General features: G+C 38.9%; 1 protein-coding gene across 5 annotated transcripts in view; it reads right to left on the reverse strand.

The window, feature by feature from the left end:
* Positions 1–17,464, reverse strand: part of SGIP1 (SH3GL interacting endocytic adaptor 1) — a 237,433-nt gene that overhangs the window by 9,935 nt on the left and 210,034 nt on the right. For all 5 annotated transcript variants that reach the window (XM_070367880.1, XM_070367882.1, XM_070367881.1 and 2 more), the window contains 3 exons: positions 17,152–17,307; positions 11,590–11,722; positions 1,064–1,266 (listed from right to left, as the gene is read on the reverse strand). In XM_070367880.1, the coding sequence (XP_070223981.1) occupies positions 1,064–1,266; positions 11,590–11,722; positions 17,152–17,307 (492 nt within the window). The remainder of the gene's footprint in view (positions 1–1,063; positions 1,267–11,589; positions 11,723–17,151; positions 17,308–17,464) is intronic.

Consider the following 17,464-nt stretch of genomic DNA (forward strand, 5'->3'; position numbering starts at 1 on the left):
AGCTACAATTTAAGCATTATCTATCTATCCATCCATCATCCCTCCTCTTCCCCTCCCTCCTTTCATCTATGGACCCTTCCATCTATCCATCCTTTCATTCATCCATCCATCTATCCACAAATCCTCTGCTTTTTCTTTCTTTACTGTCACAACACCGTCAAAGAGTTAAACATTTAGAAGGCAGTGCAGTTAAAAAAATTTAACACATCTACTGAAAAAATAGAAGGGAAGTGTTAGTTGATCAATTAACTCAGGTAATTTAAATTGAAGCTGTTATATGGTTGACATTCTTTTTTTTAATGTTCTACTTTTTGCTTCTAACAATCATATGGAATCACTGTAATATTTTTCCTTAGGAGAATAGCTCTATTTATAGCCATTATTGATACTTGGTGTCTATTCCATTTCTGTTCCCATACCTTCTCTAGTGTACCTTTTAATAATACAGAGACTGCAAAATGAAACTCAGACTCCCTTGTAATTAGGGTCCTAGATGCAGACTAAGGTCCACCAATCACATGCACTAATTAAGATTTGGAGGACAGAAGCGGGGCAGAGGCCATTTTCTTGATGCTTTTTGGGCTGTTCTCTGCTAGTCAGCAGCCTGAGATGATGTGGGGCATCTTCTTAAACCGTGCTCCAGTCCAGTCTCGGTTTTGTAGTTGTTGAGAAGCAGTTTAGGCAGTGCTTTCTTATCCTTGGATTCTCATGAGGGTGGTGGATTCTTGAATTCAATGGCTCCACTGACAGCCTTCTAATTTCTCTCCTTCCTGGTTGCAGCAGAGGTACCAACCCCCCTGGTGGGTCAGTTCTGCAGTGTTCTAGGAATTATTCTTGGAGATCCAGCCTAAACCTTGTTCTTCTTTTTGTGTATGAACGAAATCCCTGTGTTAAATCATTTTCTGCTTGAAATAGCTACAGCAGTTTCTGTTTTCTGCCCCGAACCCTGACACCCAGGCCTACTGTGATCTCTTCCTATAGGAAACACAAATATTAAAATGTCTGTTAAGCCTTGTCAGAAGGAGCCCTTTGGTGAAGAGGAAGGGGGCTAGTGGCTCCTTACCAGACTGCTGGTGGAAGCACCGCCTGGAGCTTGGTTACCCCTCCATCCACGGGGACCAAGAACTGCACGTTGTTGAGGGCCACGGCTGTTGTCATTGCATCTGTATTGTATTTGTAATCTATGCGCAGGTCGGTGCTTGCTGGTTCACACCGCCAGTTCACTGCCAAGTTCAGAGGCGTGGACTGAATGCCCTGGGCTGACACCTTGCCAAAGACAGAAAAGAGAACATTTAAGGCTTGACCATTAATCTGAAACAAAACCAGAAGCTATGATTATGTCTTATGGGAATATTCATAGTTATTAAAAGATCCTTGTGCTGCTCACAAATGAGCAGTCAGAAAAAATAAATGTCACCATGATGGGTAAATGAGATTTGGATGCTTCAGGTAAACAGTTACAGATTAAAAACATAAAATAAATGATTAAAATCTCCACAGCACTTTAGAGTTTACAATTCATTTTATGTCAGTTAGGCAGATGCTATCACAGTGCTTAAGAGCTGAGGCCAAGAAGGCAGATAGTCCTGGGTGTGAGTCCTTTATTTTTAAAGTTGAAGTGCAGTTGCTGTACAATATTATGTAAGTTACAGGTGCACAACATAGTGATTCACAGTTTTAAAAGGTTATACTCCATTTATAGTTACTATAAAGTATTGGCTATATTCTCCATGTTGTACAATATGTCCTTGTACCTTATTTTATACCTGACAATTTGCACCTCTTAATCTCCTACCAGTGCCCTTCCACTAGTGACCACTGGCTTTTTCTCTATATCTGTGAGTCTACTTCTTTTTTCGTTATATTCACTAGTTGGTTGTATTTTTAAGATTCCACATGTAAGTGATACAGTATTTGTCCTTCTCTGTCTGACTTATTTCACTTAGAATAGTGTTCTCCAAACCCATCCATGTTGCTGCAAATAGTAAAATTTCATTCTTTTTATGGCTGAATAGTATTCTATTGTATACATATAGATATACATATATCCCACATCTTCTTTTATCCATTCATCTGTTGATAGAAACAGGCTGCTTCTGTACCATGGCAAATTGTAGATAATGCTGCTATGAACACTGGGCTGCATGTATCTTTTCAAATTAGTGTTTTTGGTTTTTCAGATATATCTCAGTGTGAGTTCTGCTTGTCACTTCCAAGCTGAGTGATCTTGGACCAGTCATTAAAAACCTCTCTGTGCCTCTGTTATTTCCTCATCTGCCAAATAAGAATGATAATAATTTTAAAAAATATTTACTTTTTAATTTTTTTGGCCACACCACGTGGTATGTAGGATCTTAGTACCCTCATGTGTGTATGCTAAGTTGCTTCAGTCGTGTCTGACTCTGTGCAACCCTATGGACTCTAGCCCACTAGTCTCCTCTGTCCATGGGATTCTCCAGGCAAGAATACTGGAGTGGGTTGCCATGCCCTTCTCCAGGGGATCTTCCCAACCCAGGGACAGAACCCACATCTCTTAGGTCTCCTGCAATGGCAGGCTGGTTCTTCACCACTAGGGCTACCTGGGAAGCCCCTGAGTACCTTTACCAGGGATCAAACCCACGCTCCCTGCACTGGAAGGCTGGAGTCTTAATCACTGGACCGCTAGAGAAGTCCTGGGAATGAGAATAATACTTATACCTAGAGATGTTAGGATGACTGAAGAAGGTGTTTCATATGAAACACTCAGCATGGTGCTTAATATATAATAAGGAATTAACATTTTAATACATGTAACCTATTAACATTCTTATCATTTTTGCTCTTCACAAATAGCAAGTTAGACAAAGCAAGTTACGATTACTCTTTTGGAATTTGCCATTTTAAGGACTTAAACCCGGGTCTTCTAACTGGCAGTACTGCGTTCTACGGTCTACTATCAATTCTAGTTAGAAACAACTGTGAATTTGACTAAGGAAGAGTCAGATTTGAAGAATCAGCAAAAAGTTATAAAACAATAATAGCAACTTGAATCTTGGATCCACAGTGAAAATTTTGCAAGGCTATTATTACCTTTTACAAGTATATGAGCACCGCAGGGGTTGTGTGGGTGATGTCTGTGCTCTTGAAGTTTAATTCATGGAGTATGAGTTCTGCTGATTTTGAAAACTATAGGCAGCTTTTTATTGGCCTAGCAATGCCTGCACATATGACACCATGGGGAAGGGTTCTGAAGACAGGCTGCACTTACAGAGCGGGTGTGGTTGATTTGGAAACAAAACCAGACATGGATCCTTTTATAAAATGAAAGACATGGCTTTTGATGACATAATTTTAGTTGGATGATCATTATAATAAAAGTTTTAAAACTTTACAATAATCTCTATAATAAACCTTATAATAAAGTTTCTACACTTTATTTTTAGCAGCCCAGTCCTCTGCAAATGAATTCTTATTTAGAAGTCTGTTATTTAAGAGCTCAAAAGCGAGCAGACTCGCTCTCCCTTGGCATTTCTACACGCTTGTTCTCGGCAGGAGTTCTCAACTTCATAGTGGTTCCTCTGCCCAATGAGGGGCTTTATGGACAAGTGATTGTCTTAGTTACTGGGGAGGGTGCTACTGGTAGCCAGAAAGTCAACTTGCTTTGATTTGAGAATGATTCCACAAAGTGCTAATAATGCCTCCCACCCAATCCCTTGCAATGTTGAAAAACAATAACAACAATACAACTAAACCACAACAAAAGGGATTTCTCATTTAAAGCAAAATGGCAGACTTAGGGCTACTTCTGAAGTATGTTAAGCTGTTAGTTCTCCAAGCTTAAAAAATACCTAGGTGAGAATCATTTTTATCCTTATTTCAGATGAGGAAACTGAGGCTCAGGGAGATTAAGTGTCCAAGGTCAGTAGACAGTAGGGAAGCTGACTTAATTCCAGAATTCGGTCTCCTGACTACATATTAATATTTATATCAAGTTCATATTGCAATAGGCGAATTCTGTCTACCTTCTAGGCTTTGTCATAATGATGTTTAAAGCTTAGATGATACTATTCTTACTATAAAAATGTTACACCCATTTGTATTTTTGAGAAATGTACCAGCACATAGACACTTCATGTTGAATGGTTTCCTTACAACATGTGAGCCCATGGGGTGCATTTTCAGCCCATGGGGTGCATTATAATCACTTGGAGGTCTTGTAAAAATATGTAAACCTTGGTCACATCCTTGCCTAACTCAATGAAACTAAGCCATGCCATGTGGGGCCACCCAAGACAGACAGGTCATGGTGGAGAAGTCTGACAGAATGTGGTCCACTGCAGAAGGAAATGGCAAACCACTGCAGTATTCTTGCCTTGAGAACCCCATGAACAGTGTGAAAAAGCAAAAAGATAGGATACTGAAAGAGGAACTCCCCAGGTCGGTAAGTGCCCTATATGCTACTGGAGATCAGTGGAGAAATAACTCCAGAAAGAATGACGGGATGGAGCCAAAGCAAAAACAACACCCACTTGTGGAAGTGACTGGTGATAGAAGTAAGGTCTGATGCTGTAAAGGGCAATATTGCATAGAAACCTGGAATGTTAGGTCCATGAATCAAGGCAAATTGGAAGTGGTCAAACAGGAGATGGCAAGAGTGAACATCGATATTCTAGGAATCAGCAAACTAAAATGGACTGGAATGGGTGAATTTAATTCAGATGACCATTATATCTACTACTATGGGCAAAAATCCCTTAGAAGAAATGGAGTAGCCATCACAGTCAATAAAAGAGTCAGAAATGCAGTACTTGGATGCAATCGCAAAAACAACAGAATGATCTCTGTTTGTTTCCAAGGAAAACCATTCAATATCACCATAATCCAACTCTATGCCCCGACCAGTAACACTGAAGAAGCTGAAGTTGAATGGTTCTATGAAAACCTACAAGACCTTTTAGAACTAACACCCCAAAAAGATGGTTTTTTTTTTTCATGAAAGGGGACGGGAATGCAAAAAGGAACTCAAGAAATACCTGGAGTAACAGGCAAATTTGACCTTGGAGTACAGAATGAAGCAGGGCAAAGGCTAATAGAGTTTTGCCAAGAGAATGCACTGGTCATACCAAACACCCTCTTCCAACAACACAGGAGAAGACTCTACACATGGACATCATCAGATGGTCAACATCGAAATCAGATTGATTATATTCTTTGCAGCAAAAGATGAAGAAACTTCATACAGTCAGCAAAAACAAGACCGGGAGCTGACTGTGCCTCAGATCAGGAACTCCTTATTGCGAAATTCAGATTTAAATTGAAGAAAGTGGGGAAAACCACTAGATCATTCAGGTATGTCCTAAATCAAATCCCTTATGACTATACAGTGGAAGTGAGAAATAGATTTAAGGGACTAGATCTGATAGACAGAGTGCCTGATGAACTATGGATGGAGGTTCATGACACTATATAGGAGACAGGGATCAAGACCATCCTCATGGAAAAGAAATGCAAAAAAGCAAAATGGCTGTCTGAGGAGGCCTTACAAATAGCTGTGAAAAGAAGAGAAGTGAAAAGCAAAGGAGAAAAGGAAAGATATACCCATCTGAATGCAGAGTTCCAAAGAATAGCAAGGAGAGATAAGAAAGCCTTCCTCAGCCATCAGTGCAAAGAAATAGAGGAAAACAATAGAATGGGAAAGATTGGAGATCTCTTCAAGAAAATTAGAAACACCAAGGGAACATTTCATGCAAGTTGGGCTCAATAAAGGACAGAAATGGTATGGATCTGACAGAAGAAAATATTAAGAAGAGGTGGCAAGAATACACAGAAGAACTGTACAGAAAAGATCTTCACGACCCAGATAATCATGATAGTGTGATCACTCACCTAGAGCCAGACATCCTGGAATGTGAAGTCAAGTGGGCCTTAGGAAGCATCACTATGAACAAAGCTAGTGGAGGTGATGGAATTCCAGTTGAGCTATTCCAAATCCTGAAAGATAATGCTGTGAAAGTGCTGCACTCAATATGTCAGCAAATTTGGAAAACTCAACAGTGGCCACAGGACTGGAAAAGGTCAGTTTTCATTCCAATCCCAAAGAAAGGTGGTGCCAAAGAATGCTCAAACTACCACACAATTGTACTCATCTCACACACTAGTCAAGTAATGCTCAAAATACTCCAAGCCAGGCTTCAGCAATAAGTGAACCATGAACTTCCAGATGTTCAGGCTGGTTTTAAAGAAAGCAGAGGAACCAGAGATCAAATTGCCAACATCCACTGGATCATTGAAAAAGCATGAGAGTTCCAGGAAAACATCTGTTTCTACTTTATTGACTATGCCAAAGCCTTTGACTGTGTGGATCACAATAAACTGTGGAAAATTCTGAAAGAGATGGGCATAACAGAACCTGACCTGCCTCTTGAGAAACCTGTATGCAGGACAGGAAGGAATAGTTAGAACTGGACATGGAACAACAGATTGGTTCCAAATTGGGAAAGGAGTACTTCAAGGCTGCGTGTTGTCACCCTGCTTATTTAACGTATATGCAGAGTACATGAGCAATGCTGAAGCACAAGCTGGAATCAAGATTGCTGGGAGAAATATCAATAACCTCAGATATGCAGATGACACCACCCTTATGGCAGAAAGTGAAGAACTAAAGAGCCTCTTGATGAAAGTGAAAGAGGAGAGTGAAAAGGTTGGCTTAAAGCTCAACATTCAGAAAACGAAAATCATGGCATCTGGTCCCATCACTTCATGGCAAATGGATGGGGAAACAGTGGCTAACTTTACTTTTTGGTGCTCCAAGATCACTGCAGGTGTGACTGCAGCCATGAAATTAAAAGACGCTTACTCCTTGGAAGAAAAGTTATGACCAACCTAGACAGTATATTAAAAAGCAGAGACATTACTTTGTCAACAAAGGTCCGTCTAGTCAGCTATGGTTTTTCCAGTGGTCATGTATGGATGTGAGAGTTGGACTATAAAGAAAGCTGAGAGCCAAAGAATTGGTGCTTTTGAACTGTTGTGTTGGAGAAAACTCTTGAGAGTCCCTTGGACTGCAAGGAGACCCAACCAGTCCATCCTAAAGGAGATCAGTCCTGGGTGTTCATTGGAAGGACTGATGTTGAAGCTGAATCTCCAATACTTTGGCCATCTGATGTGAAGAGCTGACTCATTTGAAAAGACCCTGCTGCTGGGAAAGATTGAGGGCAGGAGGAGAAGGGGATAATAGAGGATAAGATGGTTGATGGCATTACCGACTCAATGCACATGAGTTTGAGTAAACTCCAGGAGTTGGGCAGGGAGGCCTGGCATGCTGTAGTTCATGGAGTTGCAAAGAGTTGGAAACAACTAAGTGACTGAACTGAACTGAACTGGTCACATTCTGAATAATTAAATAAAAATCTCTGAGAGTGTCAGGGCCCAGAAGAAATATCTGGGAGAAATATCAATAACCTCAGATATGCAGATGACACCACCCTTATGGCAGAAAGTGAAGAACTAAAGAGCCTCTTGATGAAAGTGAAAGAGGAGAGTGAAAAGGTTGGCAGAAGATGTCTCTGTCCCTGTCATCTCTATCTCTAACCCTCTCTTCTTCCCTAGCTCCATCTCTATTTATCTACAGTAGATTTTTATATAGATATCTATCTATATCTATATCTCTGTCTATCTATAATTAAGACCAGCTAAGAACCAGCATTTGTTTATAACTCCCCTGGTGGTTTTAAAGTGCACTCATGTTTGAGATGTACTGATTTCTATTAAAAAGTACAACTCTCAAAAGTAATAATTTAGCTTCCTCATCTTAAGAAAAATAATTTGAGCATATTTAGTCACAAAAATTGCAATGCTCAAAAAATAACCTAGGAGATCAAGTGCCTGGGAATCAGTGGGATACTCAGGCTCTGTAGAATCTTGTTTTGAAACAGGGTTATTAGATCAGTAATAATCTTGGGTAAAGGGCAATCCTAAACACAGAAAGAAAGTTCTCATATCCTGTAATGTGTTGTACCAAATATTCTTTTAACCTTAAACTATTTCTTTTTAATAAATTAATTAATTTATTTTAATTGGAGGCTAATTACTTTACAGTATAGTAGTGGTTTTTTGCCTTACACTGACATGAATCAGCCATGGGTGTACAAATGTCCCCCATCCTGAACCCCCCCTCCCACCTCCCTCCCATCCCATCTCTCAGGGTTGTCCCAGTGCACCAGCTTTGATTGCCCTGTTTCATGCATTGAACTTGGACTGGTGATCTTTTTCACATATGGTAATATACATGTTTCAATGCTATTCTCTCAAATCATCCCACCCTGGCCTTCTCCCACAGAGTCCAAAAGTCTGTTCTTTATATCTGTGTCTCTTTTGCTGTCTCCCATATAGGATCATTGTTACTATCTTTCTAAATTCCATATATATGCATTAGTATAGTGTATTGGTGTTTTTCTTTCTGACTTACTTCACTCTGTATAACAGGCTCCAGTTTTATCCACCTCATTAGAACTGATTCAAATGTGTTCTTTTTAACAGCTGAGTAACATTACATGGTGTATATGTACCACAGCTTTCTTATCCATTCATCTGCTGATGGACATCTAGGTTGCCTCTAGGTCCTAGCTATTATAAACAGTGCTGCGATGAACATTGGGGTACACATGTCTCTTTCAATTCTGGTTTCCTCAGTGTGTATGCCCAGCAGTGGGATTGCTGGGTTGTATGGGAGTTCTATTTCCAGTTTTTTAAGAAATCTCCACACTGTTCTCCATAGTGGCTGTACTAATTTGCATTCCCACCAACACTGTAAGAGGGTTCCCTTTTCTCCTCACCCTCTCCAGCATTTATTGTTTGTAGACTTTTTGATAGCAGCCATTCTGACCAGCATGAGATGGTACCTCATTGTGGTTTTGATTTGCATTTCTCTGATAATGAGTGATGTTGAGCATCTTTTCATGTATTTGTTAGCCATCTGTATGTCTTTGGAGAAATGTCGGTTTAGTTTTTTGGCCCATTTTTTGATTGGGTCATTTATTTTTCTGGTATTAAGCTGCATGAACTGCTTGTACATTTTTGAGATTAATTCTTTGTCAGTTGCTTCATTTCTTATTATTTTCTCCCATTCTGAATGCTGTCTTTTCACCTTGCTTATAGTTTCCTTTGTTGTGCAAAAGCTTTTAAGTTTAATTAGGTCCCATTTGTTTATTTTTGCTTTTATTTCCATTGCTCTGGGAGGTGGGTCATAGAGGATCCTGCTGTGATTTATGTCAGAGAGTGTTTTGCCTATGTTTTCCTCTAAGAGTTTTATAGTTCCTGGTCTTACGTTTAGATCTTTAATCCATTTTGAATTTATTTTTGTGTATGGTGTTAGAAAGTATTCTAGTTTCATTCTTTTACAGGTGACTGACCAGTTTTCCCAGCACCACTTGTTAAAGAGATTGTGTTTTCTCCATTGTATATTCTTGCCTCCCTTGTCAAAGATAAGGTGTCCATAGGCGCGTGGATTTATCTCTGGGCTTTCTATTTTGTTCCATTGATCTATATTTTTGTCTTTATGCCAGTACCATACTGTTTTGATGACTGTAGCTTTGTAGTATAGTCTGAAGTCAGGCAGGTTGACTCCTCCAGTTCCATTTTTCTTTCTCAAGATTGCTTTGGCTATTTGAGGTTTTTTGTATTTCCTTACAAATTAATGAAATTATTTGTTCTAGTTCTGTGAAAAAAATGCGTTTGGTAGCTTGATAGGGATTGCATTGAATCTACAGATTGCTTTGGGTAGTATTCTCATTTTCACTATATTGATTCTATGATCCATGAGCATGGTATATTTCTCCATCTATTTGTGTCATCTTTGATTTCTTTCATCAGTGTTTTATAGTTTTCTATAGATAGGTCTTTTGTTTCTTCAGGTAGATTTATTCCTAAGTATTTTATTTTTTTTTTTGCAATGGTTAATGGAATTGTTTTCTTAATTTCTCTTTTTGTTTTCTCACCATTAGTGTATAGGAATGCAAGGAATTTTTGTGCGTTAATTTTATATCCTGCAACTTTCCTATATTCACTGATTAGCTCTAGTAATTTTCTGGTGGTGTCTTTAGGGTTTTCTGTGTAGAGGATCATGTCATCTGCAAACAGTGAGAGTTTTACTTCTTTTCCAATCTGGATTTATTTTATTTATTTTTCTTCTCTGATTGCTGTGGCTAAAACTTCCAAAACTATGCTGAATAGTAGTGGTGAGAACAGGCACCCTTGTCTTGTTCCTGACTTTAGGGGAAATGCTTTCAATTTTTCACCATTGAGGGTAATGTTTGCTGTGGGTTTATCATATATGTCTTTTATTATGTTGAGGCACGTTCCTTCTATGCCTGCTTTTCAGAGAGTTTTTATCATAAATGGATGTTGAATTTTGTCAAAGGCTCTCTCTGCATCTATTGACATAATCATGTGGTTTTTATCTTTAAATTTGTTAACGTTAACCTTAAATTATTTCTTAACATAAGTTTCATTAGAATTTATTTTGTAGGACTATCACATTATAAAAAAAATCCAACTTACTTACATTTAATTGTTTAAAATAACAGATTTTAGCACAGTAATGTTCTTAGCAAAATTTTGTTTAGCAACTGTTGTGTCTGATTCTTTGTAACCCCATGGATGGTAGCCTACCAGGCTCCTCTGCCCATGGTATTTTCCAGGCAAGAATACTTGAGTGGGTAGACATTTCCTTCTCCAGGGGAGCTTTCTGAATCAAGGATTGAACCCATGTCTCATGCACTGCAGGCAGACACTTTACCACTCTGCCACCTAGGAAGCCCCCTTAACAAAATTACAGTAAACTGTTTTGTCAATATTTGGAATCTTAATTGACGTAGTTTTCTGCAAATTCATTTTTGTGGCGTGTTTCCCTAAATTTGAATAAAATTTTTTTTACTTGTAAGTTTCAAATAATGTATGAATATTCTAAATAGCCTCTACACAGCCTTTTAAGATCTGTATATTCATATAGATTATAGCTTTAAGTAATATTTAAAGAAATGTTACTTTACTTTTATTTAATGTTAAGTATGCTACAATTGTCAACTACAGATTGGCACTTGCTTTCTACCTCTACAATGATTAAATCATGTGCTGCTGTAACTGCTGATTTTCAACAGCCCCTAAAAGAAGTTTAGGGTGGAGAGCAGAAATGAGGTACTTAGTTGTCTGGGGAAAACCAGCAGAACAGGTCTTCAGAAAGTTAGATATTTTCCGGAGCTGATTTTATGAGCCCAGTTCTCCTCATATCTAGAAAAGCACTAAAATCCTTCATGGTGATATCTGCTCCTCATGACTCAGTAACCTTCATGAGACTAGCAGAAACCTGCAAAAAAATATGTGCTTAATTGCATGTACTTTCCCTTCACCAAAATCAAATATATACTGACTTCCCTCCTATTTTTTTGTTACAATTTCTCAGAGCTATCTGAAATGCTGCCTCCAAGGCTATAGTTCTAATTCTGCCTCAAATAAAACTTGACTCACAACTCTCACATTGTACATTTTTTTAAAGTTGACAGAATATATATTTGTAATATGAAAGAGGCAACCTGACCATATAAACAGTCTTACCTGATATTTGAGCATGTCCACATTATAATACGTAGCCTGGGGTTTTTGTTCCGAGACTTTCTTTAGGTGAGTCATCAGATTTGGCATGTTTACCCAGAATTCCTTGGCATTGGCATCATTTTGGGTATTATCGCTATTTAATTGGGAAGAAAAACTGATTGAGTAGCATCTTGTGAAAAACACAAAACACAAAATAAGCATCTTAGCAAATTATCATCTGGTTTCTATCTCAGTCTTTGAGAATTTATACAGACTATATTAACAATAGTAGAGTTGCAGTCCTGAATGGTATTATGTTAATAAATACACATGAAAGTGAAAGTGTTAGTCACTCAGTTGTGTGTGACTCTTTGCAACCCATGGACTGTAGCTCACCAGGCTCCTCAAGGCATTCTCCAGGCAAGAATACTGGAGTGGATTGCCATTTCCTTCTCCAGGGATTCCAGGGGTCAAACCCAGGTCTCCTGCATGCAGGCAGATTCTTTACCATCTGAGCTAGCAGGGAAGCCCATAAATACCCATAGTGAGGCATTATTGTATTGCTGTAAATCCCAATGAGTACCCAGTGATATTAACCAATCATAATGATAACTGGTTGCTTCAAAGAGTGAATTATTTATTAACCCAAATTTAAAAGCTCTAATACATCACCACTGCTTCCTCTAAATTAGTCAGTTAATGCACTCAAGGAGTCATATACATTGATTTTCTTTTGAATTTACTTCAACAGTCGGTTCTCAGAAATTACTGATTTAAATATTTGGCTCTAAGTAAACACGTTCTTTGTCTCCAACTGAGGAGAAAAGTGTGTTACTAAAATTATCATGCTCCCTTTTTAATATTCACAGTAGTTCATCTAAGAGCATCTAAATCATACAAAGTCACCTCACTTACAAGATGATTCTGGAATTTAAATGATAATAACCATGGCAGTTACACTAGAAAGTGCAGTCTTGGTGAATTAAATGAGTTTTGTATCCCTAGGGGAGTTGATAGCTTCCCCTGATGTTTCTTGAAAATGCTTGCCTCAATGGTAAAAGAATCAGGCAAAACTGTGAAAAGCATTTGCTCATTTCCCGCATAATGAGGAAACTGAGGGCCCAAGTGTCTTAAGTAACTTACTGACATTTCATTTTCAGAATATCCTGTAGAATAAAATAACAGTAGCTAGAATTTTTTGAGCATCTATTATGTACTAGGCACTCTGTTATGTATGCTATAAACTATTTCACTAATATCTACTGTGCAAAGAAAGAAGGATCTTCTTTTTTAAAGACAAGTGAATGCTATAAAAAGAGAAAACTAGAGAGTAAGAAAACAGAAGGGTGTGATAAAGACAAATTGTCAATTTCTATGATTCAGCCTCCAGAAGCCAAATATAATCAGAGCCTTAAAAATGATCCTGGTCCAGAGTGGTTGTAGGGCCCAAGTATCAGCAAGAACCCTATGGTTCTGTTGTGCCTGATAACAGGCTGTTGAGGACAAAGCAAAGTCCTATTACCCTGTACAGGTAGGAAGTGGATGGAAAAGACTCTTGGCCCCTTGTCTTTGCCCCTGGCCAAGTCAAGCTAAGGATGCTGATAAGGGCTATCTAAACTGTTATTACCTAAAACATCCAAGTTATCCAGAGCTGCTTGAGGGGTAGCTATACAAGGAGGCAGGAGACAAAAATAATAGAGGTTCAGCAAAATTAAGTAATTTACTTAAGGTTGAACAGCTAAATAAGTAACAGGGTCAGGATTACAGCCCAGGTCAGTCTTACTCTACTATACCAAAACAGATATGGAATTAATATCCAGCAACATTTTATTTTATTAATGTTAATAAGCTATGGTTTTTCCAGTAGTCATGTACAGATTTGAGAGTTGAACCTAACAGAAGGCTGAGCACAGAAGAATTGATGCTTTTGATCTGTGGTGCTGGAGAAGACTCTTGAGAGCCTGGTGGGCAGCAAAGAGATCTAACAGTCAATCTTAAAGGAAATCAACCCTGAATATTCATTGGAAGGACTGGTGCTGAAGCTGAAGCTCCAACACTTTGGCCACCTGATGTGAAGAGCCAAGTCATTGGAAAAGACCCTAATGCTGAGAAAGATTGAGGGCAAGAGAAGAAGGGGGTTTCAGAGGATGAAATGGTTGGATGGCATCACCAACTCAATGGACACGAGTTTGAGCAAACCCTGGGAGATAGTGAAGGACAGGGAAGCCTGGCATGCCGCAGGCCACTGGATTGCAGAGTTGGACACAACTTAGTAACTGAACAAAAACAACAACATGTTATTAAGTTGTGCTAAGTAAATCTGAATAACCGAAAAATCTCAATTATATATTTAACAACACAATAAGCTGAGTCATATGTCTATGATAATTCCTCAGGAAAACTTGCTTTAATAAATAGTCAAGAAAGCTTTGGCAATCCAAAGCTTATACAAAGATGCAATTCTTGAATGCTCAAGAAGTCTTGAGAATTCTTTAGACTTGTAATTGGTTTAATAATTGTTCCTAAACATCCTTGGTAAACCAAACCCTTTCATAATGGAGAAGTAGAAGTAAATTTCAGTTTGGTCCCTGTCATAGGGATTGCAAACCCAAATGTCTCCAGGGACCAAGCTGGTAACCTAAATGTCTTTCAGTAAAGATAATAGAGAGGACTAAGATGACAGATGAAAGGAGTCTTGAGCTGAATTTGAGAATAATGTTGGTTTCCATTGCCTTTTAAAAACTAGGTGTGGTAGTAAGGGTGGTAAGCTTCATTGTATAACAAACACCAAACAGGTTGTAGGACTAATGGGTCACCAGTCATAGCCCTGGGCTTCCCCAGTGATTCAGCTGTTAAGAGTCTGCCTGCAATGCAGGAGATGCAGGAAATACAGGTCCAATTCCTGGGTGTGGAAGATTCCCTGGAGGAGGAAATGGCAACCCAATCCCGTATTCTTGCCTGGAGAATCCCATGGACAGAGGAGTCTGATGGACTATAATCCGTGGGGTCTCAAAGAGCAGAACACGACTGAGCACACATGGAGGTAATCACAGCCCTAACACAATCATCAAATACATTTAATAAAGTCCAAATTAATGAGAGTTTTTGTTTTGTTTAAAAAACAATTTAAGGGTCTATATAATGTTTTGTCAAACAGGAATATTCTCAGACTGATATTTAATTCAATTCATAAGACTGAAGTATTAATATAAATATAAAACTTTGATATATGTGTGTGTGTGTATATATATATACCTAAGAACTTGGTAACATATCTGCCTAAAAATGCAACAAAAACTATGACTATCCCACCGGTGATATTTACAAACTGGTGAAATAGTGGCACACAATTCCTAATTGCAGATGGAGGAACCTAGAAAAATAAAATTCAGTGGCTCAATGTGCACATCAAAAGCACAGAGGGAAACTGAAATAAAAAGCTGTTCATTTCCAATCTTGGCCATTTCATGTTTATCTTTCACTTCATAGGTGAGCATTTCATTTATATTTTTAAGCCTGGAATCAGGTTTACCAGTTAAACCATCGTAAAGACCAACGAGAAGGAGGTGATCTTAGTCACCATCTGAAAGACCTGTGACTGTGTTTTCATCGCTGGAGTGAAAAAGTCTCATGCAGTCAAAGAGAGTGACTGTATTGGCCCTCAAACTCCAAATGACCTTTAGCTATTTCTTCATAAATATCCAGCTTGATAAATTTCTTTAACTTATAGTTGAATTGTTCATTCATTCAATAAGTACTATTTAAATCCTTTTTGGGCACAGTGGAAGGTACTGAGGATGTGGTGGCAATCCAATAGATGTGTTCTATTCCCTCATGTCTTTTATAGTCCAGTGTGGAAGGTGGATGAATGAAGAAAGCAAACAGATATATAATTACTGGTTTTAGTAAGTGTGACAATGGAAAGAATAGGAATCTTGAAAGAGAATAACAGGGTTACATGACTTAGTTTGGGAGTGGGGAGGAGAGTGGAATGGTCAGGCAAGGCTGAGTGGAGCTGAGATCTGAAGGATGAGTAGGAGTCTGGTAGAGAAGAGTGGAAATCCTATTGAAGGCAGAGTAACTGCTACTGCTAAGTCACTTCAGTCGTGTCCGACTCTGTGCGACCCCATAGACGGCAGCCCACCAGGCTCCCCCGTCCCTGGGATTCTCCAGGCAAGAACACTGGAGTGGGTTGCCATTTCCTTCTCCAATGCAGGAAAGTGAAAAGTGAAAGTGAAGTCGCTGAGTCGTGTCTGACTCTTAGTGACCCCATGGACTACAGCCTACCAGGCTCCTCCGTCCATGGGATTTTCCAGGCAAGAGTACTGGAGTGGGGTGCCATTGCCTTCTCCGAAGGCAGAGTAAACAAGTGTACAAAAAAGTCTGGTGGAGAAGAGTGGAAATGCTATTGAAGGCAGAGTAATCAAGTGTACAAAACTTGGATGTGGGAAAGGACTCAGCCATTCCCAAGACAGGCAGGTATGGCTGCAGCTACAAGGATTCCGAAGAGGATGGTGGGAGATGAGGATAGACAGACAGGCAAGAGTGGATGAATCAGGACCTTGAAGGCAATGTAATGTGAAGCCTCCAGAAGGTTATAAGGGAGGACAACCTGATCTGCATCCAAAAAGCTGGCTATTGTGTATAGGAGTGGGGCAAGATTGGAGGCAGAGAGGGGAAGAGGAAAGCGCTGGCTGTGGTCCAGGGAAATGATGGTTATCATTTGGATAGAAGTCGTGATAAAGGGAAAAAGTGGCCATTTTAGAGAAAGAATTTTAGATGGAATATCAGGACTTGTTGATGGAAAAACTACCAAGAATGTTTCTTTTTGTCTCATCCATTGCCAATAATATTGGAGAAGGAAATGCAACCCACTCCAGTGTTCTTGCCTGGAGAATCTCAGGGATGGGGAAGCCTGGTGGGCTGCTGTCTATGGGGTCACACAGAGTCGGACATGACTGAAGTGACTTAGCAATAGCAATGTGTGTATGTGTTGTGTGAATGTGGATATGCATATATATGACAAAACATCACATTCGGATTTAATAGGAAGTGTGAAATGTATTTATATAAAGAAATTTAGAAAAGCTTCTTTGATGGTACACAGGTACCATTCCATCAAAACAATTACCATTACAGTGTAATGAAATTACATGTCTCACAAAGAGATTTTTAAGCTTATATGAAGAGTAGCTTACAGTTCAGATATCATTTGATTTTTAAAAGATGCCAATACAATAAATGGATTTTATTCCTTTTATTATGCTTGTTTCCCATCATCCTCATCCACTGTCTACCAGTGATAAGCAAAATAGACAATGAATAAGTTTTATTATTCTAAATGTCTCTTTAGCCACTTGAGAGAGTTGGCCGTTAAAAAATATATATGCATACATATGCATATATGTATACATATATATACACACATAGATATATACAGAGCTCTGGGATTCAATCTATAAACATATCTGAATAACAATAATTTCTCTACAGTGCTTCCCTTTTGCTAAGGTACATCTCTCATCTAAGAATAACATGGTAAGACACCTACATCTTTAAAAAATTTGTGGAAAATATATTTACCAGCAGAGAAGTTGGGGATTTGGCAGGACGTGTTCTAACCTGCTGAAATTTATCACCCGAAAAGTCAGAGCAGCTGGCGATGGATTGTTGGCAAAGTGTCTGGTGATCCCGGCAGGAAAAGACAACACCATTTCTCCAGTAATCTTCACGATACATCTGGCATGTCACAACACGTGAGAGGAAAGAGAGGAAACCCAGGTCAACATGCTGTGAATCAAAGCAGTTGTGAAAAGCAAAGATTTCTGTAATACTATGACATAGCAGAAGAGAGAAAAAGTAAGCTCTTACTTACAATTCACTCTGAATTACTAAC

This window comes from Bos mutus, chromosome 3 (genome assembly GCF_027580195.1).
Source record: "Bos mutus isolate GX-2022 chromosome 3, NWIPB_WYAK_1.1, whole genome shotgun sequence".
Lineage (NCBI taxonomy): Eukaryota > Metazoa > Chordata > Mammalia > Artiodactyla > Bovidae > Bos > Bos mutus.